The following is a 26,268-nucleotide window of genomic DNA, read 5'->3' as shown; positions in this document are numbered from 1 at the left end:
AGAGGGGGACAATTCTAGATTTTCCTTGGCTCGCGGGATCCATTTGCCTCCGGGAACCCGCTACTCGCTTCTATGGGGGACCAGAGGTCTAGATCCTTCCAGAAGAAGGTCTTGCTGACCGGTGCACTCTCACAGTCACCACAGATGCCAGTCTTCGAAGCTGGGGAGCAGTGTTTCCACCATCACACGGCTCTTGGTCGGTTGTCTCCCCAAGAGAGCCGGCTCCCTATCAACGCTTTTTAGACATCAGAGCTGTTCTCCGAGCACTACAGAAGTTTTCTGCGCTTCATACAGGGTTGGCCGATCAGGATCTGGTCGGTCAGCGCCACTGCAGTGGCATACATCAATCACCTGGTCGGCACAAGGAACGCCATGGCGACGAGAGAGGCGGAAGAGATCATACAGTGGGCAGGGTCTCACCACTCCAGGTTTTCCGCAGTACATTTCCCCGACGTGGAGAATTAGGCAGCCGACTACCTCAACGCTAGGAGTCGACGCCCTCATCGTTCTGTGGAATCAGTTCAGACTTCCATTCATCTTCCCACCGCTGCCACTGATCCCATGAGCTCTCAAGAAAATGAAGGCAGAGGGCATTCCAGTGATTTTCATTGCCCAGAATGGCCCAGTCGAGCGTGGTTCGCAGATCTCGCGCAGCTCATCGCAGACGCCACATGCCGGCTCCCAGATCGTCCGGACCTGCTGTCTCAGGGTCCTCTCTTCCATCAAATTTCAGGGCTTCTCAATTTGAGGGTATGGCTCTTGAGTCCTGGTTGCTAGCCCAGGCAGTCTTTGCTCCAGGGGTGGTGCAGTCTTTGGTCGGGACTCGGAAGCCTTCGTCTTCAAAGATTTACTACCGCACTTTGAAGGCCTTCCTTCAGTGGTGCGAGGTCAATGTCAATTTAACTCAGCTGACTCTGTTGCTTCCAGTGTTTCTGGCCTGCCTACAGTCAGGTTTACAAGCGAGTCTCTCGCGGGCACCTTTCAAGCGGCAGGTGTGGGCTCCGTCGGTCTTTTTTCCGACCATCTCGGCCATAAGTCAGGATGTTTCGTCCAGCCAGTTCGTTCCCTGCTAGAACCAGGGGGCCTCAATCCTGCGTCTCCAGAACTGCGCTTTTCCGTGATTCAGACAGCATGTTCCTCCTGCCTACTGGTCACAAGATGGGCATGCCGGCATCCATGACTACCATTGCAAGAAGGATCAAATCGGCCATATCAGAGGCCTATAGGATTTGAGTGAAGACTCATCGAACGGAGTAAAAGCCCATTCCACCCGTGCAGTTGGGGCGTCTTGGGCAATCAGACGCCGGGCGCCAGCCGAACAGTCTGCAAAGCCGCCACGTGGTCCAACCTTTATACCTTCGCCAGGTTGTACAAGGTGTACACCCAGACGTCACCTGAGGCCTGTCTTGGGAGAAGGGTGTGGCAGGCGGCTGTCACGCACTTATGAAAAGGGCGGTGCACATTTGAACAGAGCATTCTCACAGATTGTTTTTCTGGATCTGTGTGATTGATTCTTTACCCACCCAGGGACTGCTTTTGGACGTCCCATGGTCCTGTGTCCCCCAATGAAACGATAGAGAAAGAAGGATTTTTGTGTACTCACCGTAAAATATCTTTCTCTGAGTCTTCATTGGGGGACACAGCACCCACCCTGTTTGGATGTTGGGTTGTCCTAGTTTGCCGGTCTATCCCGGTTCTTTACGGGACAGTGTTTTTTCGCACCCGGCTTGTATAGGTTTTTATATCTGTGTGTGTGTGTGTGTGTGTGTGTGTGTGTGTGTGTGTGTGTGTGTATATATCTATATAATATAATATTTATCTAGAGGTCTATATAAGTCACTGTGTTTCCTCACACGTATTTTCTTGGTATTGCCTTGATTACTTAGGGTTGTTCAGGTTTCTCCTACTACTGCTTGTACACTAAACTGGCATAGATCCGCCTCCGGCTCAGGGTGTACACTGCTAGGGGAGGAGTTAACTCTTTTTTATGTCTACTTAGTGTCAGCCTCCTAGTCACAGCAGCATACACCCATGGTCCTGTGTCCCCCAATGAAGACTCAAAGAAAGCGATTTTACGGTGAGTACACAAAAATCCTTCTTTCTCTCTTGACATCAGACAGTATACACGCACACATCTGATCGCATACACTCACACCCCACTTCTCCCTGTGCCCTCCGGTGGGCGGTCCCAGCAGCTGTGCTGCACGCCGTGCTCCTCTGCCTTCTGCCGACACTCACAGATCCAATTGCATACACTCACACATCAGAACACACTCACACATCAGACAACATACACGCACACATCCGATCGCATACACTCACACACACACTGACGATATCGCACATACGCGCTCACACACTCACAACATCCGGAGATACCACATGCTTCCGGCCATGTGATCCTCCGGCAGGTTCTGGAAGGTCACTGCACGCACAGTATCGCCGCCGAGAAGCAAGCAATATCACTGGATGTTGTGAGTGTGTGGATGCGATCTGATGTGTGTGTGTGTGTGTGTGAGAGTGAGTGAGTGTGATCTGGTGTGTGTGTGTGTGTGTGTCCGTGTGTGTGTGTGTGTGTGTGTGTGTGTGTGTGTTCCGCCGCTGCAGGACCTTGATGCGCTCACCTGCTCCCGGTCGGCTTCTGGTGAGTATGATCGGGGGTCTTCTTTCTTCTGTCTTCTCTCTTCTGGGGGTGCCCGCTGCCTATAATGAAGTGTCCTGCAGTGTCTTTAACTCTTTCACCGCTGCATGACACTTCATTATTGACCGCAGCTATGTCTTATTTTCAGGGGATGTCTTATATTAAAGCTTCCCTGAAAACTCCTGGGATGTCTTATTTTCGGGGAAACACGAATATATATAATACATGAGTGACATGATAGTTGGCCAATAATTAAAGTGTGGGGGTTTGTTTTTTTTTTTTTTTTTTCTTTCCCTTTAATCTCTCATGACAACTTCTTTCTCTGGCGAGGGTGGTCTTGTCGGCAGCGCTGTCACACCTCATTGTTAACATAATGTTCACTTACTATAGCAGGTGGATGATGTGAATGAGTAATCTGTCTGCTATGGGCAGTGATAAATGCTGTATAAAGTGTTGTTTTATCCCTTAGATTAACAGTAAGAAGAAGGAATCTGCATGGGAATTATCAAAAAGTCTGTACGATGCTTGGTCAGGATGGCTGGTCGTTACACTAACTGGTTTAGCTTCAGGTAATGTACTTGTGAGGCCTACATTTTGGGAACACTGGGTATGTGCAGAGATCCCTGATTACCTGATCATAGCTTGTGAAGTTGGCGACTGGCTTTTTATGTTTTTTCTTAATGGTAGTTTCTTCTGTCGATACACAGAGCCGGATCACAACGTGCACCATCCTGTGTAACTAGTGCACTTGGTTCTGTGACGGATCAAATATTGGGTGACTTCCCACAACAATTTCATTCCAGAATTTTTTTTTTTATCACCCTGGAAGGGAAAAAATAAAAAAAATCTGGTTGACTGTATACGTGCAATAGAGGTCTAAGATTACATTTTCAGAGCGGGACGTGTGAGAAAGTAGTGGATTGTTTCCATGTCTCAGTTGAAATGGCAATGATTTTGATACCGATTATGCTGAAAGAAGGCATGGACACTCCTTTTAAGGCTAAGTTCACATTTCCGTTGTTTTGCATCAGTCACATGCGTCGCTTGACGCATGTGACTGATGCGCTGTACAACGGATGACAAAGAACAGAATTCTTTGTCGGACTCCGTTGTGTGCGGGGGCAGAGCGCGAGGGGGCGGAGTTCGGGGTGGGTGGAGCCGAGCGGGGCCGTGGCACTGAGGACATCAGTGCCGCGGGGACTGCAGGGCTGGGGACGTGTGTGTGTGTGTGTGTGTGTGTGTGTGTGTATATGCTGAGTGCGGGAGGGGGCGGAGCCGAGTGGTGAAGTGTCTGGCTCCGTGCACAGCCAGGGGTAAATATCGGGTAAAAGCAAAGCACTTTTTGCTTGGTTACCCAATATTTATCTTGGTTACCAGCATACACCGCTCAGCGCTGGCTCCCTGCACACGTTAGCAGTGTAAATTTCGGGTAACTAACCAAAGCGCTTTGCTTAGTAACCCGATGTGTATCCTGGTTACGGGTGCAGGGAGCCAGAGAGCGCATGCGCAGCGAAATCCTACGTATCGCGCTGCTCAAAAAACGTTACATGCTACGTTGCTCCCGCCCGGCGGTCAGTCAAAAAACGACTGACCGCGACACAGCGGATGCAACACAGCATCATCAGTCACAATCCGTCGCTAATAGAAGTCTATGGGGAAAAACTGGATTCCTGCAAAATATTTTGCAGGATACCGTAATTCCTCAAGGCTACGGATTGTGACTGAAGCAAAACAACGGAAATGTGAACTTAGCCTAAATTCTTCGTGTGTCCAAGGTCGGTGGATGGTCAAGAATCCTGCAGGTGTAAGAATAAGGGTACGTGCCCACAATCCGGGCATGCTGCGTCCTTGATGCAACATGTCCTCTTCTGTGGGACCGCGAGTGTCCTCCGCAAGAGACCGCAGCTGCCCGAGCCCACGATCAGGGTCCAGGCCACTGTGGTTTCTCTCGGTTCTCCCTGCTGAGAACACTCGGAGCTCCGCAGCAATAAATTGACATGCTGTGGCTCTGGAAGCTGCGCCGCATGTCAGTTTACACCTGCAGAAAAAACAAGCACAGTGGGCAGGAGATTTCTAGAAATCACATCCACCGTGCTGGAACTGTACAACACAGCGTGAACCGTGATTGTGGGCACACAGTCTACATATGATAGTCAGAGAAGGCTTCATTATCTGTGTAGGGCTTATATCACAGGGAAACCTCCACCTGTAACTTCATCACCTGTACTCCGGATATACGTCTGTACTCTGCTTTTTACATAATGACACTTCATTGGTAATTATTAGAAACAATCTATATAATTAGATTATTTTTGTGGTGTCCTATATTATTGTTACATTTTTACTAGTCCTTAATGTGATTATCGCGTATTCACACATCTGATCTGTGCCACAGGTGCCCTGGCAGGCTTGATAGATATTGCCGCAGACTGGATGGCAGATTTGAAGGAAGGAATTTGCATGACTGCATTTTGGTTTAACCATGAACAGTGCTGCTGGGGATCAGACGACGCCACGTTTGAAGAACGAGACAAGTGTCCTCAGTGGAATACATGGGCAGATCTCATCATAGGCCAGGCAGAAGTAAGTTTGTATTTGTGCAAGTTCCTTGGTTAGGTCTCATTCAAACATTTGACTTTCACTTGTGTGCTCTGTGTTTTTCACAGATATAAAAATGTAGCTATTAGGCTACATGCGCACGCAGCATTTTTTTTTTTTTTTCTTGCGTTTTTGGGTGCAGTTTTGTTGTCGGAACGTTCTCACTTTTAACTTCTCAGCAAAGTCTATGAGAACTCAGATCTGGTATGCGCATGTTGCAGTTTGTCAGTGCTTTTTTTGACAAAAGTTTGTGACAAAAAAGAGGCAGCATGTTCATTCTTTCTTGCGTTTTTGTCAACATTTGTCACCCATTGAAATCAATGAGGGGATGAAAAACGCATGGTTACAAATTGTGTTTTGCATACGTCTCGCTCTCTCGTTCGCTCTCACCCATGCTGAGTGACAGCTGTCTCACTGCAAACAATCACAGCCACTGGTGGGCAGGTCTATATCGTACAGTACAATAAATTAAAAAAAAAAAAAAAAATTAAAAAAAACTTGCGGTCCTTCCCAATTTTTATACCCATCCAAGATAAAGATTTACAGCTGAGGGCTGGTATTTTCAGGCTGGGGAGACACATTATTTGAAGCCCCCCAGCCTGAAAATAGCAGCCGCCCCAGAATTGCCGCATCCATTAGATGCGACAGTCTTGGGACTTTACCTGGCTCATCCCGATTGCTCTGGTGCGGTGGCAATCGGGATACTTAGGAGTTAATGGCAGCCCATAGCGGCCACTAAGTCCTAGATTATCATTGCAGGTGTCTGAGACAACCCCCATTACTAATCTGTAAGTGAAAGTAAGTAAATAAACACAAACATCCAGGAAACCCTTTATTTGAAATAAAACACAAAAAAGCACTCTTTCACCACTTTATTAACCCTCCAAACATCCCTCCAGGTCCGATGTAATCCTCACGAGGTCCCACGACGTTTCCAGCACTGCTACATATCTGAAGCTCACTGCGAGTGTCATAGAACAATACTGCCTGCTGTGAGCTCCACACAGCAACTGAAGTGAGCCGCGTGATAAGTGGTGATGTCACTCAGGTGATTTGCGGTCACAGCTGGAGGACTCAAGCTGTTACCGGAAATTACCTGAATGAGGTCCCACTGATCGCGCAGCTCACTTCAGTCGCGGCTTGATTTGAGGTCACAGGTGGAGGATTTGAGCTGTGACTGGAAATCATCCGAGCAACTTCACACTTAATGCGCGGCTCACTTCAGTTGCTGAAGTGGAGCTCACAGAGGGCAGTCTTGTTCTATGATGCTCACTGTGACCTTCAGATATGTAGCATTGCTAGAAGCGTCGTGGGACCTTGTGGATTACTTTGGACCTGCCAGGGTGTTTGGGAGGTTAATAAAGTGATGAAAAAGGGGGCTTTTTTGTCTTTTATTCCAAATAAAGCATTATTTCGGTGTTTGTGTTTATATCTTTTCACTTAGATTAATCAGGGTGGGTGTCTTATAGTTGCCTGCCATTACTAATCTTGGCTTTAGTGGCAGCTGTGGGCTGTTATTAACTTCTTATTACCCCGATTGCCACTGCACCAGGGCAACGGGAAGAGCTGGGTCCAGTGCCAGAATTGGTGCATCTTATGGATGCGCCACTTCTGGGGCGGCTGTGGGCTGCTGCTGTTAGGTTGGAAAGGGCCAAATAACCATACCATAGCCCTTCCCACCCTAATAATATCAGCCCCCAGTTGTCTGCTGTACCTTGTCTGGTTTCAGAAAAATGGGGGGGACCCCGTGTCATTTTTTTTAATACTAAAAAAAAAAAAGTGTGGGATCCCTTCAAGTTTTCATAATCAGCCAAGGTACACAACAGACTGCTGAGAGTTGCAGCTGCTGCTGTACCTGTGCTGGATATGAAAAATGGGGGGGGGGGGGGAGGGGGACTCCATGTCGTTGTTTTTATAAAAAAAAAAAAAATCTGGCCAAGCTAGCTATCCCTCTATTGAGCTATTCCGTTCTTTCTTTCTCGCTATCTATCCTTTAGCCTACCCTATTTATATTTTGTTTCTCCTTTAAAAAAACGCATTAACAAAAGTGCACCTACAATTTTATTTATTTATTTTTTTTTTTACATTTCCAGGCTCTGTGTCAAGGTGCAGCTTTGGTTGCAGTTTGTGTGCAGAAAAAACTGCAGTGTGCGCATGTAGCCTTAAAGCAAAGTTCATATTTGGTCTGAATTTCAAACATTTAATTTAGAAAGGATAAGCCCTGATATACAGTGTGTTATCAAAATGTCTTACCATATCACACATTTCTGGGTCATCCATCCTATAACACATATTACAGTGTGTCGTGTCCCCCCTGTCGCACACATTAGTGTGTGATGTCCCCTCCTGGTCGCACACAGCGTGTTGTCCCCCAGCCGCACGCATCAGTGTGTCGTGTCATCCCCCCACCGCTCGCACACATCAGTGTGTCCTGTCCCGCCCTGGCCGCACGCATCGATTTGTCGTGTCCTCTCGGTCGCACACATTGCAGTAAATCATCTCACACTTCCACATTATTATTGCAGCAGTTGAACACTTGTGATGTTGTTTTCTCTTTGCAGGGCCCTGGCTCATACATAATGAACTACATAATGTACATCTTCTGGGCTCTGAGTTTTGCCTTCTTAGCGGTCAGCCTGGTAAAAGTCTTTGCTCCGTATGCTTGTGGCTCAGGAATTCCAGAGGTGCGTATGATCGGGTCCTGATCTTCCCCGTGTCTGTATGATGTGCGTTCTTTCCTGTAAATCTGTAGTAGAACTGATTTGCTAATTTACGAGTAATGTTTTATTCATATTTTCTTTTCCCCCCGTGTGAATGCAGACTTTCATCAGAAGATGCAATGTGGAGCTTGCTCTGCTCCCGATCCCACTCTGCACATACGGATGCCAGTGGACGTCCTTACCATGTGGACCCTGCTGGGGATGTACACTTGCATCCGTTTGCGCCATGGGATTAAAGGGTATCCGGTCTTTTGCTAAAAGTCTGCAGTCGTCCTGTTGCTACAGACTTCTGAATCCTCACAGCACGCTCCCTGCACACTGCCAGGATTCTTCAGTGTCTGTGGAGAAACTGAGCAGTCACGTCCCTTTTGTATGTGATTTGCACACATCCAGCCACAAAAGAATTGAACAAGGCCTGACTTGTCTAATCGGAATATGGCTGGAAGTATGCAAATCGCACATTTGCAGTCATGTGACTTACTGGTCTCGCCGCAGACACCAGAGAATCCCCAGATCTGTCCTTTAGTGAGTCCTTCTTAGTAGAAATACTGCTCAAGTCTAGGGATTCTGTTGCTACATTTTGTAACAAGGACCCGTATATAACAGAGTAGTGCATAACAGAATCGGGGACAGATTCATCAACGTTTTTATGCCTGTATTCTGGTGTAAAAAAATGTGAAGTCACATAATTTGGTTGCAACTTGAGGCTCCACTAAAATAATGAGACTTTTGTTGTTCTTGTGCCATTTTTTTTTTCCCCTGCGCCAACAAAGTGGGCAGAAATGGGACAAAAACATTGTGACGGCCACTTGTCAGATTCATGATGAACGGCGGCGTTCACTATGCCACAAATCTTACTCCAGTGGCGCAGGGGGTACACCTCTTCTACGGTATACACCTCTTCTACGGTATACGCCTCTTCTGCGGCACACGCCTCTTCTGCGGCACACGCCTCTTCTGCGGCACACGCCTCTTCTGCGGCACACGCCTCTTCTGCGGCACACGCCTCTTCTGCGGCACACGCCTCTTCTGCGGCACACGCCTCTTCTGCGGCACACGCCTCTTCTTGAATCGTGAGCGTTTGTCTCAAGCCCTTCTCCTCACCCAGACCGACATGATTAACACTGTTCTTGGTGAACCGAGCCCATAGAATTCACAATCCTCATTAGATAAATGATTAGGGGTGGACTATTGATCCTAGTAATACTATGTAACACAAGGGACTATGTACGCTGCTACTGTGTGCGCAGCACTATTCTCTCTCATGGTTGCGGGCAGTGATATTACAGTAGGTGTTATGAGACTATGAACTCTGATCCCATTTGCCACATGCACAGTATAGTCATAGCTAAGCATACACTAGTAATATCTGCAGATAGTAATCACTCTGCTGTACAATGGTGAGGTTGCCATTCCAAAGGCCATAACTATTTCTCCATCTGCAGAGCTATGTGAGGGCTTGATTTTTGCAGGACAAGTTGTAGTTTTGAATTGCATAATTTTACCATTTAATGTACTGAGGAGTTGTGAAAAATTTGTGCATTTATGAAATGGTGAAAAAAATGCAGTTCCACTTTCATGGTAGCAGTGACCTGGCAAAGCAGTGTTCAGATCAGTATGAATATGACTATACCAAACTTGTAATGGATTGCAATGGTACACAAATAATTGTGTTTGTCGCCATTTTCTGAGACCCAAGATGCTTTTATATTTTCGTTATTGGAGTCGTGTAAGGGCTTGTATTTCTGTATGACGACCTGTTTTATTGATATTAACTTGGCATACATATGATATTTTGATGACTGATTTATATTTTTTACATTTTTTTTTTTTTTTTGGTCCTCTTAAGGCCAGGGCCACACGGGGGTCTAATGCGATCCTCGCATGACACTCGGCTCATGCAGGCAGCACAGCAGGAGCCGAGTGTCATGCGAGTGTCACTGCGACTGAGGTCTGATTATGCGATCGGACCTCAGCTGCAGGGAGCGGGCCAGCGCTGAGGAGGAGAGGGAGGGATTTATCTCTCTCCTCCGTTGCCGGCTATTGCCATTCTCGCCCTGCACTCACGGTACACCGCTGTTCTGCGAGTGCAGTGCGATTTTTCTCTCACCCCATAGACTTGAATGGGTGCGAAAGAAACCTGGATCACATTACAGTCGCAGCAAGTTGAGATTGTTTTCTCGGTCTGATTAGGGCTGAGAACATAATCGCTCATGGGTGCTGATACATAGGTAATATTGGTCCAAGTGAAATGTGATGTTTTATCGCATCCCACTCACTCCGATTTTCACACCGTGAAATCCTTTGATCACTTGTTCTATGTCCTGCGATATCACAGTCTTCAACTTGAAATCCTTTGATCACTTGTTTATCACAGTATTTCAGTATAGTGTAAATGAAGCGGTTAAAGGGGTTTGTTTGGTCTTTTGTAAAATGTACAGTCACTCTGTAACTGCAGACTTCTGAATCCTCACAGTGCGCTCAGTGCACACTGTCAGGATTGTCCAGTGTCTGCGACAAAACTGTGCAGTTTGCAAGTTTGCGAGATGCATATTTGCAGCCACAAATGAATTCAGCGAGGCCGTGCGGGTCTTGTGGGAATGTGGTTGAAATCTGCATATCGTAGTCACGTGACTGCTTGGTCTTGCTACAGACACCAGATAATCCTAACATCTCGCAGTGGGCATACTGTAAGGACTCAGAATTCTGCGATCACATAGTGACTGCAGACTTTCATCAGAACGCCAAACAACTCCTTTAATAAAGGGGCCAAATGTAACTTCAGATTCATAAATGTCAACACTTTGTTTTACGCTTTGCATTATTCTTATATTTTACAGATTAAAACCATTTTAAGTGGCTTCATCATCAGAGGTTATTTGGGGAAATGGACTTTACTGATCAAAACGGTCACCCTGGTACTGGCCGTGGCTTCAGGCCTCAGCTTAGGGAAGGAAGGACCCTTGGTGCATGTAGCTTGTTGCTGTGGAAATATATTTTCCTACCTCTTTCCCAAATACAGCACAAATGAAGCAAAAAAAAGGGAGGTGAGTGATGTCCTGTACACTGATGATGGGTAGAGGACACGCATTAAAGGGCTCCAGGAAAATACATGTTTCTTTGTCGCTCCTTATTGGGAGACCCAGACAATTGGGTGTATAGCTTATGCCTCCGGAGGCCACACAAAGTATTACACTAAAAGTGTAAAGCCCCTCCCCTTCAGCCTATACACCCCCCGTACTGCTACGGGCTCATCAGTTTTTATGCTTTGTGCGAAGGAGGTCAGACATGCACGCATAGCTCCACAGCTTAGTCAGCAGCAGCTGCTGACTATGTCGGATGGAAGAAAAGAGGGCCCATAACAGGGCCCCCAGCATGCTCCCTTCTCACCCCACTCTTGTCGGCGGTGTTGTTAAGGTTGAGGTATCCATTGCGGGTACGGAGGCTGGAGCCCACATGCTGCTTTCCTTCCCCATCCCTCAATTAGGGCTCTGGGTGAAGTGGGATCCTTTCGGTCTCCAGGCACAGGAGACCGTGCTCCATCCACAGCTCCTGAGGACCATGCTGGATAGGAGCCGAGTATCGTTCAGGGACATGGCCCTGCTACTTTGAGGTACTCTGTGTCCCCGTGGGGACCGCGCACAGCAACACTCCAGCATTGCTGGGTGTGCTAGTGCACCGGGGACAGCAGCGCTGACTGCGTTTGTGCCTTTACACACTGCAGCGTCGCTGAGTGTGTTCGTGTAGGGGGACTGCCGCGCTGACCGCTGCTGCCATGGTTATCACTGCGGCGCGGCTGGGACTGTTAGTGCGCCGGGGACTTCCGCGCCGACCGCGCTTATACGGCGGCCGCGCTTATAACTCGAGTCCCCGGCTTTTGCGGCCTAGTCTCGTTTTCTTCCCGCCCCCAGGCCTGCCAGTCAGGGGAAGGGCGGGACGCTGTACAGGACGGCAGCACTGAGGGCTGGAGCATGCTTTGCATACTCCACCCCCCTCACTCTGCACAGTGGGGCACCAGTTCCCGCACTTTTCTGGGTCACGCCCACGGCTCCCTCCTCTCCTCAGGACGCCGGCAGCCATTCCTCTCCGCTCTGCTAACGCTGGAGAGGAGAGACAAGCTCAGGGAGACCCAGGCAGGATTTCTGGTGCCCACACAACCGCTTTGCGCAGGCGGTAAGCAGCACCTGTGGTGCTGGCCACACTAGTGCAGAAGTGTACTTATAGATTATATGATTATAGACTATACTTTACACTGTATGGTGCACTGTTGATTTTTGTCTATATACCCTCCTGTATTGCTCAGAGGAGACAACAGCATGTCGTCCACAAATAGCAAGGGTGCCAAAGCACAGACTTACTATGCTGCCTGTGCAGCATGTACGGCTATACTGCCGGCAGGTTCCACTGACCCTCATTGTGTGCAATGCTCGGCCCCTGTGGCACTTTCTCAGCCGGAGCCTCTGCTAAGGGCGGCCCAGGGAGAACCACCTGTTAACACTGTCCAGGTGACAGGGACGGAGTTTGCAGTTTTTACTGAAAGACTTTCTGAGACTATGGCTAAGATATTAGAAGCCTTGCAGTCCAGGCCGGCATCTCAAGCCAGGGGCACTGTGGAATCATTGCCCCCTGGTCCCCCTCAGTTGGAACAGCAATGTCCTCCCGGGGTGTCTCATGGATCCCAGGGTGAGGTCTCTGACACGGACCGCAGCCCCAGACCGATTAAGCGAGCTCGCTATGATATCCCCTCGACATCATCACAATGTTCAGGGTCTCAGCGAGAGGACTCTCTGTATGATGAAGCGGAGGTAGCTGATCAGTATTCTGATCCTGAAGCCGCTCTCAACCTTGATACTCCTGATGGGGACGCCATAGTGAATGATCTTATTGCGTCCATCAATGAAATGTTGGATATTTCTCCCTCAGCTCCTCCAGTGGAGGAGTCAGCTTCTCAGCAGGAGAAATTCCGTTTCAGGTTTCCCAAGCGTACAAAGAGTATGTTTCTGGACCACTCTGACTTCAGAGAGGCAGTCCAGAAACACCGAGCTTGTCCAGATAAGCGTTTTTCCAAGCGCCTTAAGGATACACGTTACCCTTTCCCCCCTGACGTGGTCAAGGGCTGGACTCAGTGTCCCAAGGTGGATCCTCCAATCTCCAGACTTGCGGCTAGATCCATAGTTGCAGTGGAAGATGGAGCTTCACTCAAGGATGCCACTGAGACAGATGGAGCTCTGGTTGAAATCCATCTATGAAGCTATCGGCGCGTCTTTTGCTCCAGCATTCGCAGCCGTATGGGCACTCCAAGCTATCTCAGCTGGTCAGGCGCAAATTGACGCACTCACACGTACGTCTGCGCCGCAGGTGGCGTCTATAACCTCTCAAACGTCGGCATTTGCGTCCTACGCTATTAATGCTGTCCTGGACTCTGCGAGCCGTACGGCGGTTGCAGCCGACAATTCGGTGGCAATACGCAGGGCCTTGTGGCTGCGGGAATGGAAGGCAGATTCGGCTTCCAAAAAGTGCTTAACTGGATTGCCATTTTCTGGCGACCGTTTGTTTGGTGAGAGATTGGATGAAATCATCAAACAATCCAAGGGAAAGGAAACATCCTTACCCCAGGCCAAACCAAAAACACCCCAACAGAGGAGGGGACAGTCGAGGTTTCTGTCCTTTCGGGGTGCGGGCAGGTCCCAATTCTCCTCGTTCAAAAGGCCTCAGAAGGATCAGAGGAACTCCGACGCATGGCGGTCTAAATCACGCCCTAAAAAGACCGCCGGAGGTGCCGCTACTAAGACTGCTTCCTCATGACTTACGGCCTCCTCACACCGCATCCTCGGTCGGTGGCAGGCTCTCCCGCTTTTGCGACACCTGGCTGCCACAAGTAAAAGACGGTTGGGTGAGAGACATTTTGTCTCTCGGTTACAGGATAGAGTTCAGCTCTCGTCCTCCGACTCGATTCTTCAGAACATCTCCGCCTCCCGAGCGAGCCGAGGCTCTTCTGCAGGCGGTGGGCATTCTGAAGGCAGAAGGAGTGGTGGTCCCGGTTCCTCTTCAGCAACAGGGCCACGGTTTCTACTCCAACCTGTTTGTGGTTCCAAAGAAGGACGGGTCCTTCCGTCCTGTTTTGGACCTAAAACTGCTCAACAAACACGTAAGGACCAGGCGGTTCCGGATGGAATCCCTCCGCTCCGTCATCGCCTCAATGTCCCAAGGAGATTTCCTAGCATCGATCGATATCAAGGATGCTTATCTCCACGTACCAATTGCTCCAGAGCATCAGCGCTTCTTGCGCTTCGCCATAGGAGACGAACACCTTCAGTTCGCGGCACTGCCGTTCGGCCTGGCGACAGCCCCAAGGCTTTTCACCAAGGTCATGGCTACAGTAGTTGCGGTCCTCCACTCTCAGGGTCACTCAGTGATACCTTACTTAGACGATCTGCTGGTCAAGGCACCCTCTCATGAGGCATGCCAACACAGCCTCAACGTTACTCTGGAGATTCTCCAGAGTTTCGGGTGGATCATCAATTTTCCAAAGTCAAATCTGACACCGGTCCAATCGCTGACATATCTTGGCATGGAGTTTCATACTCTTCCAGCGATAGTGAAGCTTCCGCTGGACAAACAGCGTTCACTACAGACAGGGGTGCAATCTCTCCTTCAAGGTCGGTCACACCCCTTGAGGCGCCTCATGCACTTCCTGGGGAAGATGGTGGCAGCAATGGAAGCAGTCCCTTTCGCGCAGTTTCACCTGCGTCCACTTCAATGGGACATCCTACGCAAGTGGGACAGGATGCCGACGTCCCTAGACAGGAACGTTTCCCTCTCTCAGGCAACCAAAGCTTCCCTTCGGTGGTGGGTTCTTCCCACTTCATTATCGAAGGGGAAATCCTTCCTACCCCCATCCTGGGCGGTGGTCACGACGGACGCGAGTCTGTCAGGGTGGGGAGCAGTTTTTCTCCACCACAGGGCTCGGGGTACGTGGACTCAGCAAGAGTCCTCACTTCAGATCAATGTTCTGGAGATCAGGGCAGTGTATCTTGCCCTAAAAGCGTTCCAGCAGTGGCTGGAAGGCAAGCAGATCCGAATTCAGTCGGACAACTCCACAGCGGTGGCTTACATCAACCACCAAGGTGGGACACGCAGTCTGCAAGCCTTCCAGGAAGTCCGGCGGATTCTGCTGTGAGTGGAAGCCACAGCATCCACCATATCCGCAGTTCACATCCCGGGCGTAGAAAACTGGGAAGCAGACTTTCTCAGTCGCCAGGGCATGGACGCAGGGGAATGGTCCCTTCACCCGGACGTGTTTCAGGAGATCTGTTGCCGCTGGGGGATGCCGGACGTCGACCTAATGGCGTCACGGCACAACAACAAGGTCCCAACATTCATGGCTCGATCTCAAGATCACAGAGCTCTGGCGGCAGACGCCTTAGTTCACGATTGGTCGCAGTTTCGGCTTCCTTATGTGTTTCCTCCTCTGGCACTGTTGCCCAGAGTGTTACGCAAGATCAGGGCCGACTGCCGCCGTGTCATCCTCGTCGCTCCAGACTGGCCGAGGAGGTCGTGGTACCCGGATCTGTGGCATCTCACGGTCGGCCAACGGTGGGCACTGCCAGACCGACCAGATTTGCTGTCTCAAGGGCCGTTTTTCCATCTGAATTCTGCGGCCCTCAACCTGACTGTGTGGCCATTGAGTCCTGGATCCTAGCGTCTTCAGGATTATCTCAAGAGGTCATTGCCACTATGAGACAGGCTAGGAAACCTACGTCCGCCAAGATCTACATTTCTCGAACGGCGCCCCTGCGCCGCTCGGATGCACTCTTTGTCCTTGTCGCTGGCCAGCGTAAAGGGACACAAGCTTCCAAGTCAACCCTGGCTCGGTGGATCAAGGAACCAATTCTCGAAGCTTACCGTTCCTCGGGGCTTCCGGTTCCCTCAGGACTGAAGGCCCATTCTACCAGGGCCGTGGGAGCGTCCTGGGCCTTGCGACACCAGGCTACGGCTCAGCAGGTGTGTCAGGCAGCTACCTGGTCGAGCCTGCACACTTTCACGAAGCACTATCAGGTGCATACCTATGCTTCGGCAGATGCCAGCCTAGGTAGGCGAGTCCTTCAGGCGGCAGTTGCCCACCTGTAGGACGGAGCCGTTACGGCTCTATTATGAGGTATTATTTACCCACCCAGGGACTGCTTTTGGACGTCCCAATTGTCTGGGTCTCCCAATAAGGAGCGACAAAGAAGAAGGGAATTTTGTTTACTTACCGTAAATTCCTTTTCTTCTAGCTCCAATTGGGAGACCCAGCACCCGCCCCTGTTTTTGTATAACACATGTTGTTCATGTTAAATGGTTTCAGTTCTCAGATATTCCTTCGGATTGAATTTACTTTAAACCAGTTTATAATTTTTTCCTCCTTCGGGCTTTTGCACCAAAACTGATGAGCCCGTAGCAGTACGGGGGGTGTATAGGCTGAAGGGGAGGGGCTTTACACTTTTAGTGTAATACTTTGTGTGGCCTCCGGAGGCATAAGCTATACACCCCAATTGTCTGGGTCTCCCAATTGGAGCTAGAAGAAAAGGAATTTACGGTAAGTAAACAAAATTCCCTTCATTCATATTGTAGTTATCTGACTGTATTGGGGGAAATGTTATCATTTTAGATGGTCTCTGCATCCATCTGACAATGTTTCCAGCCTTTTACTGGTCTTCTGGGAAATTGGGGAAGTGACCATATAAATTGCCCCAAAATGCCCTGGTCTGACATGCCAAATAAATGGAAGCGTGTATCATTGTTGGTGAGGGTAGTAACCGGTTTCTCTTGCAGGTTCTCTCAGCAGCATCAGCGGCTGGTGTCTCTGTAGCCTTTGGAGCGCCTATTGGTGGTGTCCTTTTTAGTTTGGAAGAGGTAAGAAATTTCAGATTATAGTAACAGAAATGGGTCATGTACACACTCAGCATGGAATTACAACACCAAGGTGAAATCATAGAAACCACAGGATTGATAGACGTGGTTATTATGAAAGTGATGAAACAATGGGACTGGCAGAGGTAGGGAAGCAGAGCTCTTCACAGTCTAGATCAGTCCCATAGACTGCGAATGTATGCTCTCCATCACTCCTTTGACACTGGACACGGCAACCACTGATTTTGGGATCAGTATGTGTCCGGGGTCTCAGCAGACCCTCATTGGTGATACATTTCCACATATCTTATAGAGAGCTAATAAATGTTTTAGGAGGGGTGGGGAGACCCTGTTAATTACTTAGAAGGGGTTTTTGGGACTTTATTTTGACAATCCATCCCAGTTTGGTGAGGGGCTCAGTCCCTGCACTGTCACAATTACCTGATTTGAAGAGTGGTGCAATGGACCTGGCACAACTCCATACATTGCGTTGCATGAACGATACCACCACTCTCACACTTGAACAGCAAAAAGATGAAGTACCATTCCCTGCCAGAACGCATGTATCGAGATGTGCCAGTTTGAGCGCCATGGCCTCTTACATCATTGGTTGAGAACTGGATCTCAACCAATTTTTGATATTGAGCAACTTACCAATGCCTAGTTCACCAATATTAATGTCCTGGAAAACCCTTTTAAAATTTAACCCTTTAGTGACGGAGCTAATTTTCACCTTAATGACCAGACCAAATTTTGCAATTCTGACCAGTGTCACTTCATGAGGTTATAACTCTGGAACGCTTCAACGGATCCCGGTGATTCTGAGATTGTTTTTTCGTCACATATTGGACTTCATGTTAGTACCAAATTTAGGACAATATTTTTTGTGTTTATTTATGAAAAAAATTGAATATTGGCAAAAATTTTGAAAATTTAGCAATTTTCAACTTTTGAATTTTTATACCGTTAAACCAGAGATTTCTGTGACACAAAATAGTTAATAAATAACATTTCCCACATGTCTACTTTACATCAGCACAATTTTGGAAACAAAATTTTTTTTTGTTAGGAAGTTAGAGGGGTTCAAAGTTTATCAGCAATTTCTCATTTTTACATCAAAATTTACAAAACCAGTTTTTTAGGGACCACATCACATTTGAAGTGACTTCAATAGGCCTAGATGACAGAAAATACCCAAAAGTGACACCATTCTAAAAACTGCACCCCCCAAAGTACTCAAAACCACATTCAAGAAGTTTATTAACCCTTCAGGTGCTTCACATGAACAAAAGCAATGTGGAATGAAAAAAAGCAAAAATTAAATTTTACCTAAAAATGTTGCTCTAACCCAAATTTATTCACTTTTAGAAGAAATAACACAACAAAATGGACCTCAAAACTTGTTCCCCACTTTCTTATGAGCGCGCCGATACCCCACATGTGGTCAGAAACCTCTGTTTGGACAAATGGGAGGGCTCGGAACAGAAGGAGCAATATTTGAATTTTGGAAAGCAAATTTGGCTGAAATAGATTGCGGGCACCATGTTGCATTTACAGGTCCGCTAAGGTACCTAAACAGAAGAAATCCCTCACAAGTGATACCATTTTGAAAACTAGACCCCTCAAGGCTTCTATCTAGGGGTATAGTGAGCATTTTAGATCCACAGGTACTTCACAGATTTTGTTAACGTTACGTTGTCATATTGAAAATTTTAATAATTTTCTCAAAAATGTTGCTTTAGCATCAATTTTCTCACTTTTTCAAGAGGTAATTCCAAAAATTTGACCTCAAGGTTTGTTAACCACTTTTTTATGAGTGCGGTGATACCTCACATGTGGTCTGAAACCTTTGTTTGGACAAATGGGAGGGCTTGGAACGAAAGGAGCAATATTTGAATTTTAGAAAGGAAATTTGGCTGAAAAAGTTTGCGGGCACCATGTCGCATTTGGAGGTCCCCTAAGGTACCTAAACAGCAGAAACCCCGCACAAGTGGCCCCATTTTGGAAACTAGGCCCCTCAAGGAATTTATCTAGATGTTTGGTGAGTACCCTGAACCCTCAGGTGCTTCACAGAATTTTATAACGTTGAGCCATGAAAAAAAAAAAAATAAAATTTTACCACAAAATTGTTATTTCAACCAGGTAGCTTTTTTTTTTACAAGAGTAAAAGGAAAAAATTCAGCATAACATTTATTGTGCAATTTCTCCTGAGTTTGGCGATACCTTATATGTGGTGGAAATCAACTGTTTGGGCGCATGGCAGGGCTCGGAAGGGAAGGAGTGCCATTTGACTGCAAAATTGTCTGGAATCAATAGCGGACGCCATGTTGCATTTGGAGAGCCCCTGAGGTGCCTAAACAGTGGCGGTCCCCCACAAGTGACTTCATTCTGGAAACAAGACACCTCAAGGCTTTTATCTAGGTGTATATTGAGCAGTTTGAATCCACGAGTACTTCACAGAATTTGATAAGCTTAGGTTGCCATATTGAAAATTTTCATTTTTTTCACAAAACTGTTTCTTTAGCATCAAATTTCTCACTTTTTCAAGAGACAACAACAAACCGTGGACCCCACAGGTTGTTATCCAATGTCTTATGAGCACAGGGATACCCCACATGTGGCCAAAAACCTCTGTTTGGATAAATGGGAGGGCTTGGAATGGAGGGAGCACCATTTGAATTCTGGAAAAGTTGAAATAAATTGCGGGCATCATGTCACATTAGCAGGGCCTCTTGGCTACCTATACAGCAGAAACCCCCCACAAGTGACTCCATTTTGGAAACTGGATTTTATTCAGGAGTATAGTAAGCATTTTGAATCCACAGGTACTTCACAAAAATGTTGCTGTAGCAACAAATGTCTCACTTTTAGGCTATGTGGCCATGATCCAGCGACACGGCGTCTAGTACACAGTGTCAGCCTCCTGCAGAGATGTGAGTGTTGTCCACGGGAGAACGCAGCTGCCCAAGCCCACGATTTGGGTTCAGGCCGCTGTGGAGCTCTATGCTACCTGCAGAGAACACTCATCTCCGCAGCATAAATTGACATGCTGAGGCTCGGGAAGCTGCGCCACAGGTCGGTTTATGCTGCGGAGAAAAGAAGCACATTGGGCATGGGATTTCTAAAAATCCTTCCACTGTGCTTCTACTGCACAACGCAGCGTTATGGACGCAGGGAAAACACTCTGCGCCCAAAACGCTGCAAACCCTGATTGTGGGCACACAGCGTAAAATGCTACAATGGATGAATGGATAGATGTCAAACAAATATAACGTCCCACCCCCTGCATATTCTAAGCTGGCGCCCTTTAGTGCCTTTCATGTGGCACTAAAGGGTGCCTAGCCTTGTATTTAGCCCCCCAAAAAATTAATAATTAAAATAAACGACGTGGGGTCCCCCCTATTTTTGATAGCCAGCTAGGGTAAAGCAGACAGCTGTAGCCTGCAAACCACAGCTGACAGCTTCACCTTGGCTGGTGATCAATTTGGAGGGCTCCCCAGGCGTTTTTTAAAAAAAAAAAAAAAACGTGGGGTCCCCCCCAAATTAGATCACCAGCCAAGGTGAAGCGGACAGCTGGGGTCTGGTATTCTCAGGGTGGGAAGAGCCATGGTTATTGGACTCTTCCCAGCCTAAAAATAGCAGGCCGCAGCCGCCCCAGAAGTGGCGCATCCATTAGATGCGCCAATCCTGGCGCTTCGCCCCAGCTCATCCCGCGCCCTGGTGCGGTGGCAGACGGGGTAATATATGGGGTTGATACCAGCTGTAATGTCACCTGGCATCAAGCCCTGGGGTTAGTGATGTCACGGCATCTGAACAGATACCCGACATCACTAACCCAGTCAGTAATAGAAAAAAAAAAGACAAAAAAAAAATTTATTTGAAAAAACACTCCCCGAAACATTCCTCTTTTACCAATTTATTGAAAATAAAGAAATTCCGGTCGCTGTAATCCATTTTGGAGGTCCCACGCCGTCTCTGGATCTTCTAGAATATGGGGGGCACGTTCAGGGAACGTATCCCCCATTTTCTGGAAGAGCAAGCTCTCCATGAGCAGTGTGGGTGCAGTAATCTGAGAATACTGCACTCACACTGCCCCGGTCCAACCTAGGGCAGAGTGACCTGCAGTAACCTCATTCCAGAATATGAGGGGCACGCTCACAGAACGTACCCCCCATTTTCTGGAACAGCAGCCTCTCCATGTGAGGAGTGTGGCTGCAGATCACTGCACTCACCCTCCCCCGGTCCACAGTGGAGTAGCCTGTGCAGTTGCGACGTCAGCAGGATCCCTGCTTGCAGGGATCCAGCTGACAGCCGCTGTCTGCGCATGCGCCGCCAGCATTGAAGAAGGAGGCGGCGATCGCGGGCCCGGAGCGGCAGACAGGTAACGTATAACCGGGGGCTTGGGGGGGGTGGGGGTGACGGGGGGTGACCTAGTGGGACCTGGGGACACCTTTCTGCCGCATGTGACGTGTCACATGCGGCAGAAAGAGCAGAATGAAGGCGGCCGCGCGCTGTGCGCCGCCATCTTCCACGCTCCGGAGGGGGGAGGGGGGTGGTGGCTCTGGAGAACCGGAGGGGGCTCCGGTGACCAGAGGGCTCCGGTGGACCGGAGGAGGGGTCAGGGGGAGGACATTTCCCTCCGATCTGAAATGTTTGATCATTTCAGATCGGAGGGAAATGACTGCAGAGCCGGCGCCGGCGGCAGTTTTCTGTGCGCTTCGGCGCCATTTTGGATGTCCGGTGGGGGTAGGGGTGGGGGTGGGGGGACTCTCCGGTACCGGGGGCTTTGGGGGCACTAGGGGGTTAGATTTCTTTCTCATCTGACATGTTTGATCATGTCAGATGAAAAAGAAATCAGTTTTACCGGCCATTTCTTTTTTTTTCATGTGTTCGTCGGTATACAGTGTATACCGCCGATCACATGATCGGGGTCCAAAAAAAACACCCCGATTCATAATCTGGGGGGTCTCAGCTACCCCCGGTAGCTGAAACCCCCGAGATTTTCGGTCGCTGGGGGGCGCTACAGGGTTTTTTCGGGCCGCCGCTTTAAAGCGGCGGAACAGAATAAGTACCCTGTTTTGCCGCCGCTTTAAGTCGTACGGCCGTCGTTATGAGGTTAAGGATCATGATATTGTTTTTGTATTTTATTTATTAAAGCTATGGCAACTAATGAATAAGAGTCAACTGAGAAATGTCATAATGCCCAGGATTCTCAGCTGTGTATCGGGTGTAATCCTACCATGCCTATGCTCCCAATTTTTATTTTTAACATCTACATCTATTCCATCTGAATTTTTACACCTATTCCATATGTTCTATACATAAGATTACATATTACATAAGATATCCATGAGATATTTACAGATAAAATTATGCATAAAATAAGATAATAAAAAATACGACAGGAGCATATACATTCCTTTTGTGCAGAGTACACATTCCCCTAAGGCTATGTGCGCACGCTGCGTTTTTGTGCGTTTTGCTGCAAAACGCAGTAAAACGCAGAAAAGAATTGACATAACTATTTTTTTTTTATTTTTTTTTAAGCTCAAAAGCGGAGCAAAAGAAAAAAAGTTGTGCGCGGACAGCAAAAATAAAAATGCCATGCAGTTTTGAGCCCAAAAACGTGGCGAAAAACGCACTGTGCGCACATAGCCTAACACTTTTTTTTTTTTTTTTTCTTTTCTCCAGGTCAGTTACTACTTTCCGTTGAAGACATTGTGGAGATCGTTCTTTGCCGCTTTAGTGGCTGCTTTCATTTTAAGGTCAATCAACCCATTTGGAAACAGCCGTCTTGTGCTTTTCTATGTGGAGTATCACACTCCTTGGTACCTCTTTGAACTCCTCCCTTTCATTCTGCTCGGTGTCTTTGGTGGACTGTGGGGAGCCTTCTTCATCCGTGCAAACATTGCCTGGTGCCGACGACGCAAAACTACAAAATTTGGAAAGTACCCAGTCCTAGAGGTTATTGTGGTGGCCGCTATCACCGCAGTCATTGCATTTCCAAATCCATATACACGATTCAACACCAGTCAGCTGATTAAAGAGCTGTTCACAGACTGCGGGCCTCTGGAATCATCCACCCTCTGCGACTACAGAAATGACATGAATGCTAGCAACATTGTGGATGACATCCCTGACCGGCCTGCCGGTACTGGCGTATACTCAGCCATGTGGCAGCTATGCCTGGCGCTTGTATTTAAGATCGTCATGACGGTGTTCACATTTGGCATCAAGGTAATTTTATTGAAGCAAACTATCACTGGACTGTTTGTTCCTAGACGTGTAATATGAATTTAGGTCTTGGACAGTTAACACATGGCTTACCTGTACATTATATGTATACAGCCAGTTGTTCTTGTTGTAGCTGAAATACAGCGGAACCTCGGTTAACGAGTAACTTGCTGTGCGAGTATTTCGCTTTATGAGCAAAGCTTGCTATAAATTTGTAACTCTGTTTACGAGCATGCTTTGTCGCACAAGCAACTACTCGGCACACACTTCCGGTTCCGTACTGCCACTGCGCTCTGACTCTTTCAGTCCGCACAAACACACATATATTATGCTCACCTTACCTTCTGTTCCCTCGCCGGCCTCACGGTTCTTGTAGTCCCCAGATATAGGATGTGAATCAGGTAACCATTTGGACGATGGAGGAACTTCCGCTGTCAGCCGCTTCTCAAAGGCAGCGTGCTGACCAATCAGAGGCAAGCGGCTACTGCCTTTGATATCAGTGCTCTGGCAGCGGAAGCTCTGGCATCGGTCACAATGGTTACCCAATACACATCCTGTACCGGCGAACTGCGAGGGAACGGAAGGTAAGGTGAGACTAATATGTGCGTCTTTGTGCGTGTGTGGAACGGGACATTAAACAAGTTGTGGAACGAATTGTCTGCATTCCAATGATTTCCTATGGGGAATATTGCTTTGCTAGACGAGTAACTTGGTTAACAAGCACAGTCCCAGAACGGATTGTTCTCGTTAACCAAGGTTCCACTGTATTCCCTTTTTGTAGTGAGGGCAGTTTTAAAAAACTTGGAGAATGCACGGAGAAATAGATTTTTCTAGATCTGCTCCCAGGGAGAAAGAATAAGAGAATGTCTGTAATAATTGCACCAATGCAGCTCTTCCATCTGCTCACATCTGCTGCTGGTGCAGGGAGCAGCGCTATGTAATAACTAATGTGCAGTATAAGCAAAGGTTTACCAAAGGCTTTAGAGAGGTATTCCAGCCTAAAACATGTAATGCCTATCCACGTAATAGCTGCCAAATGTTAAAGGGGGATTCACATCTCCAAGATCCTATCCCAATATGTACTAGGTGTAATAATATGAGCAAATACCTCCAATTTGAAATGTAGTATAGTTCTGATTAGCTATGTTGCCTATGTCTTGTGCAGGGAATTACAGTAGCTCACGTGTCCATGGTTACAACCACAAGCAACTAACAGTCAATAGATGCGTTGTCGTAACCATGGATACCTAAGCTATTGTAATTCCCTGCACAAGAGGTAAATGACAGCCAATCAGGAGAACTATGCTACATATCTAATTGGAGGTATTTGCTAATATTATTATACCTTATACATATTGGGATAGGATCTTGGAAATGGGAACACCCCTTTTAAGTCAATTGGAGTCTTGGCATTGTGGCTCCCACACCTCTGCTCAGCTGTTTCTCTGCCATAGCCTTTCAATGGCTCCGCAGCGCACATGCTTGATGGCTCCTCTATTCAGGCAGCCCTGAGGGGAACTGCGATGGGGGGTCCGAATACACTGACAACCATCAGTGTCACATCTAATTTATTCAGTAAGTGATAAATGTATTAGGTTGGAATAACCTTTCAATTTGACATATAGAATTTGCATTCCTATTGCAGGGAATGTCCCATTATCTTCTGCCCTTTTGGAATATTTCCTTGTGAGAACATTGAGACGTGGTGAATATTGCACAGATCCTCTTCAGTGTGATGTGCAGCTGTGCACCAGCAGGGTATAGTGCACCAGCAGGGTATAGTGCACCAGCAGGGTATAGTGCACCAGCAGGGTATAGTGCACCAGGAAACTCCTGTTACTGGGGCCTCCCTAGGTATAATATGGGGATTTTCAGGCCTCATTAATGTTTGTAGTCCATGCAAATATTCTCAATATTAGCCAAATTTATCCTACAGTAGTTTTCTCTAAAATAAGCATAAAAGGAATCTGTTATGTTAATCCTGCGGAGAGGAAAGGGGTTAATCTCCCACTGGTCAGTCCAGTCTTTAGCTGCTGATTGGCATGGAGGTGTGGCTTTGTCAGGGGGGCAGGGCCTAACCATCCGTGTGTTTTGGTTGATTTACCCTCTGTACAGCGGCCAACACACTCCTGTATAATGGTGTATGTGCCAGTGCACTCGTGCATGTAATACTGGGCAGCACTGGACAGTACACACAGCCAGTCACGTCCACCAATTGCTTTTTTTTTTTTTTATATTCGCAACTGCTTCCTAAAAATAACATACATTTATTGATAAATATTTAAAATACCGACAATAATAGATTATTCAAACAAAAGCAATACCATAGGATTAGAAACTCACTAGTGCACAGACGAGGGAGGAGAGCCCTACAATGGAAACCTCCCTCCTGTACACTACCTAGCAGTGGGGGTCGGCACCCTATATAGTCGATATGGAGCCCCCACTCCTCGATGACTCTCCCTCGTCGACAACGAGTGGGGGCGCCATGTCGACTATATAGGGTGCCGACCCCGCTGCTAGGTAGTGTACAGGAGGGAGGTTTCCATTGTAGGGCTCTCCTCCCTCGTCTGTGCACTAGTGAGTTTCTAATCCTATGGTATTGCTTTTGTTTGAATAATCTATTATTGTCTTGTATTTTAAATATTTATCAATAAATGTGTGTTTTAGGAAGGTTTTTTGTTAGGTATACTCCATTTACTTCCTTCGAATTCTGTGGTATTCTCAACTGCTGTAAACCCAGCCTAAACGCCGAGAATATCGGGATATGCGATTATGCGATGAAAAACCAAGGAAATGTTGCTGGGCACTGCTACATCTGTAATTGTCTCGTGCCTGTCCCTTGTGTGCAGGTTCCCTCAGGACTGTTTATCCCCAGCATGGCGATCGGAGCGATAGCAGGCAGAATCGTTGGCATTGCTGTGGAGCAGCTGGCGTACTACCACCACGACTGGTTTATCTTCAAGCAGTGGTGTGAGGTGGGCGCGGACTGCATCACCCCCGGACTGTACGCCATGGTTGGGGCGGCCGCATGTTTGGGTAAGTCTTCTGAAACGGCTGGATCGTACATAGTTGGGGTGGTGGGGAATTGAACTTGCAGCAGGTAATAGAGGCTGCAATATATGTGGAGGGTCTTACCCCTGTAGCATGACGGGGAAGCCATGGACTCATAAACTCCACTGT

The 26,268-nt window shown here is 47.8% G+C and overlaps 1 protein-coding gene across 5 annotated transcripts in view; it reads left to right on the top strand.

Annotated features, from left to right (window-relative positions):
* CLCN3 (chloride voltage-gated channel 3) overlaps positions 1 to 26,268 on the top strand; it is a 132,349-nt gene that overhangs the window by 92,431 nt on the left and 13,650 nt on the right. For all 5 annotated transcript variants that reach the window (XM_075347209.1, XM_075347211.1, XM_075347208.1 and 2 more), the window contains 7 exons: positions 3,111 to 3,210; positions 5,037 to 5,224; positions 7,801 to 7,923; positions 10,800 to 11,006; positions 16,774 to 16,854; positions 22,543 to 23,088; positions 25,938 to 26,124. In XM_075347209.1, coding sequence (XP_075203324.1) covers positions 3,111 to 3,210; positions 5,037 to 5,224; positions 7,801 to 7,923; positions 10,800 to 11,006; positions 16,774 to 16,854; positions 22,543 to 23,088; positions 25,938 to 26,124 — 1,432 coding nt within the window. The remainder of the gene's footprint in view (positions 1 to 3,110; positions 3,211 to 5,036; positions 5,225 to 7,800; positions 7,924 to 10,799; positions 11,007 to 16,773; positions 16,855 to 22,542; positions 23,089 to 25,937; positions 26,125 to 26,268) is intronic.

This window comes from Anomaloglossus baeobatrachus, chromosome 1 (assembly GCF_048569485.1).
Source record: "Anomaloglossus baeobatrachus isolate aAnoBae1 chromosome 1, aAnoBae1.hap1, whole genome shotgun sequence".
Lineage (NCBI taxonomy): Eukaryota > Metazoa > Chordata > Amphibia > Anura > Aromobatidae > Anomaloglossus > Anomaloglossus baeobatrachus.
Note: the sequence above shows the minus strand (reverse complement) of the source record. Positions and strands in the feature narration are given on the sequence as shown.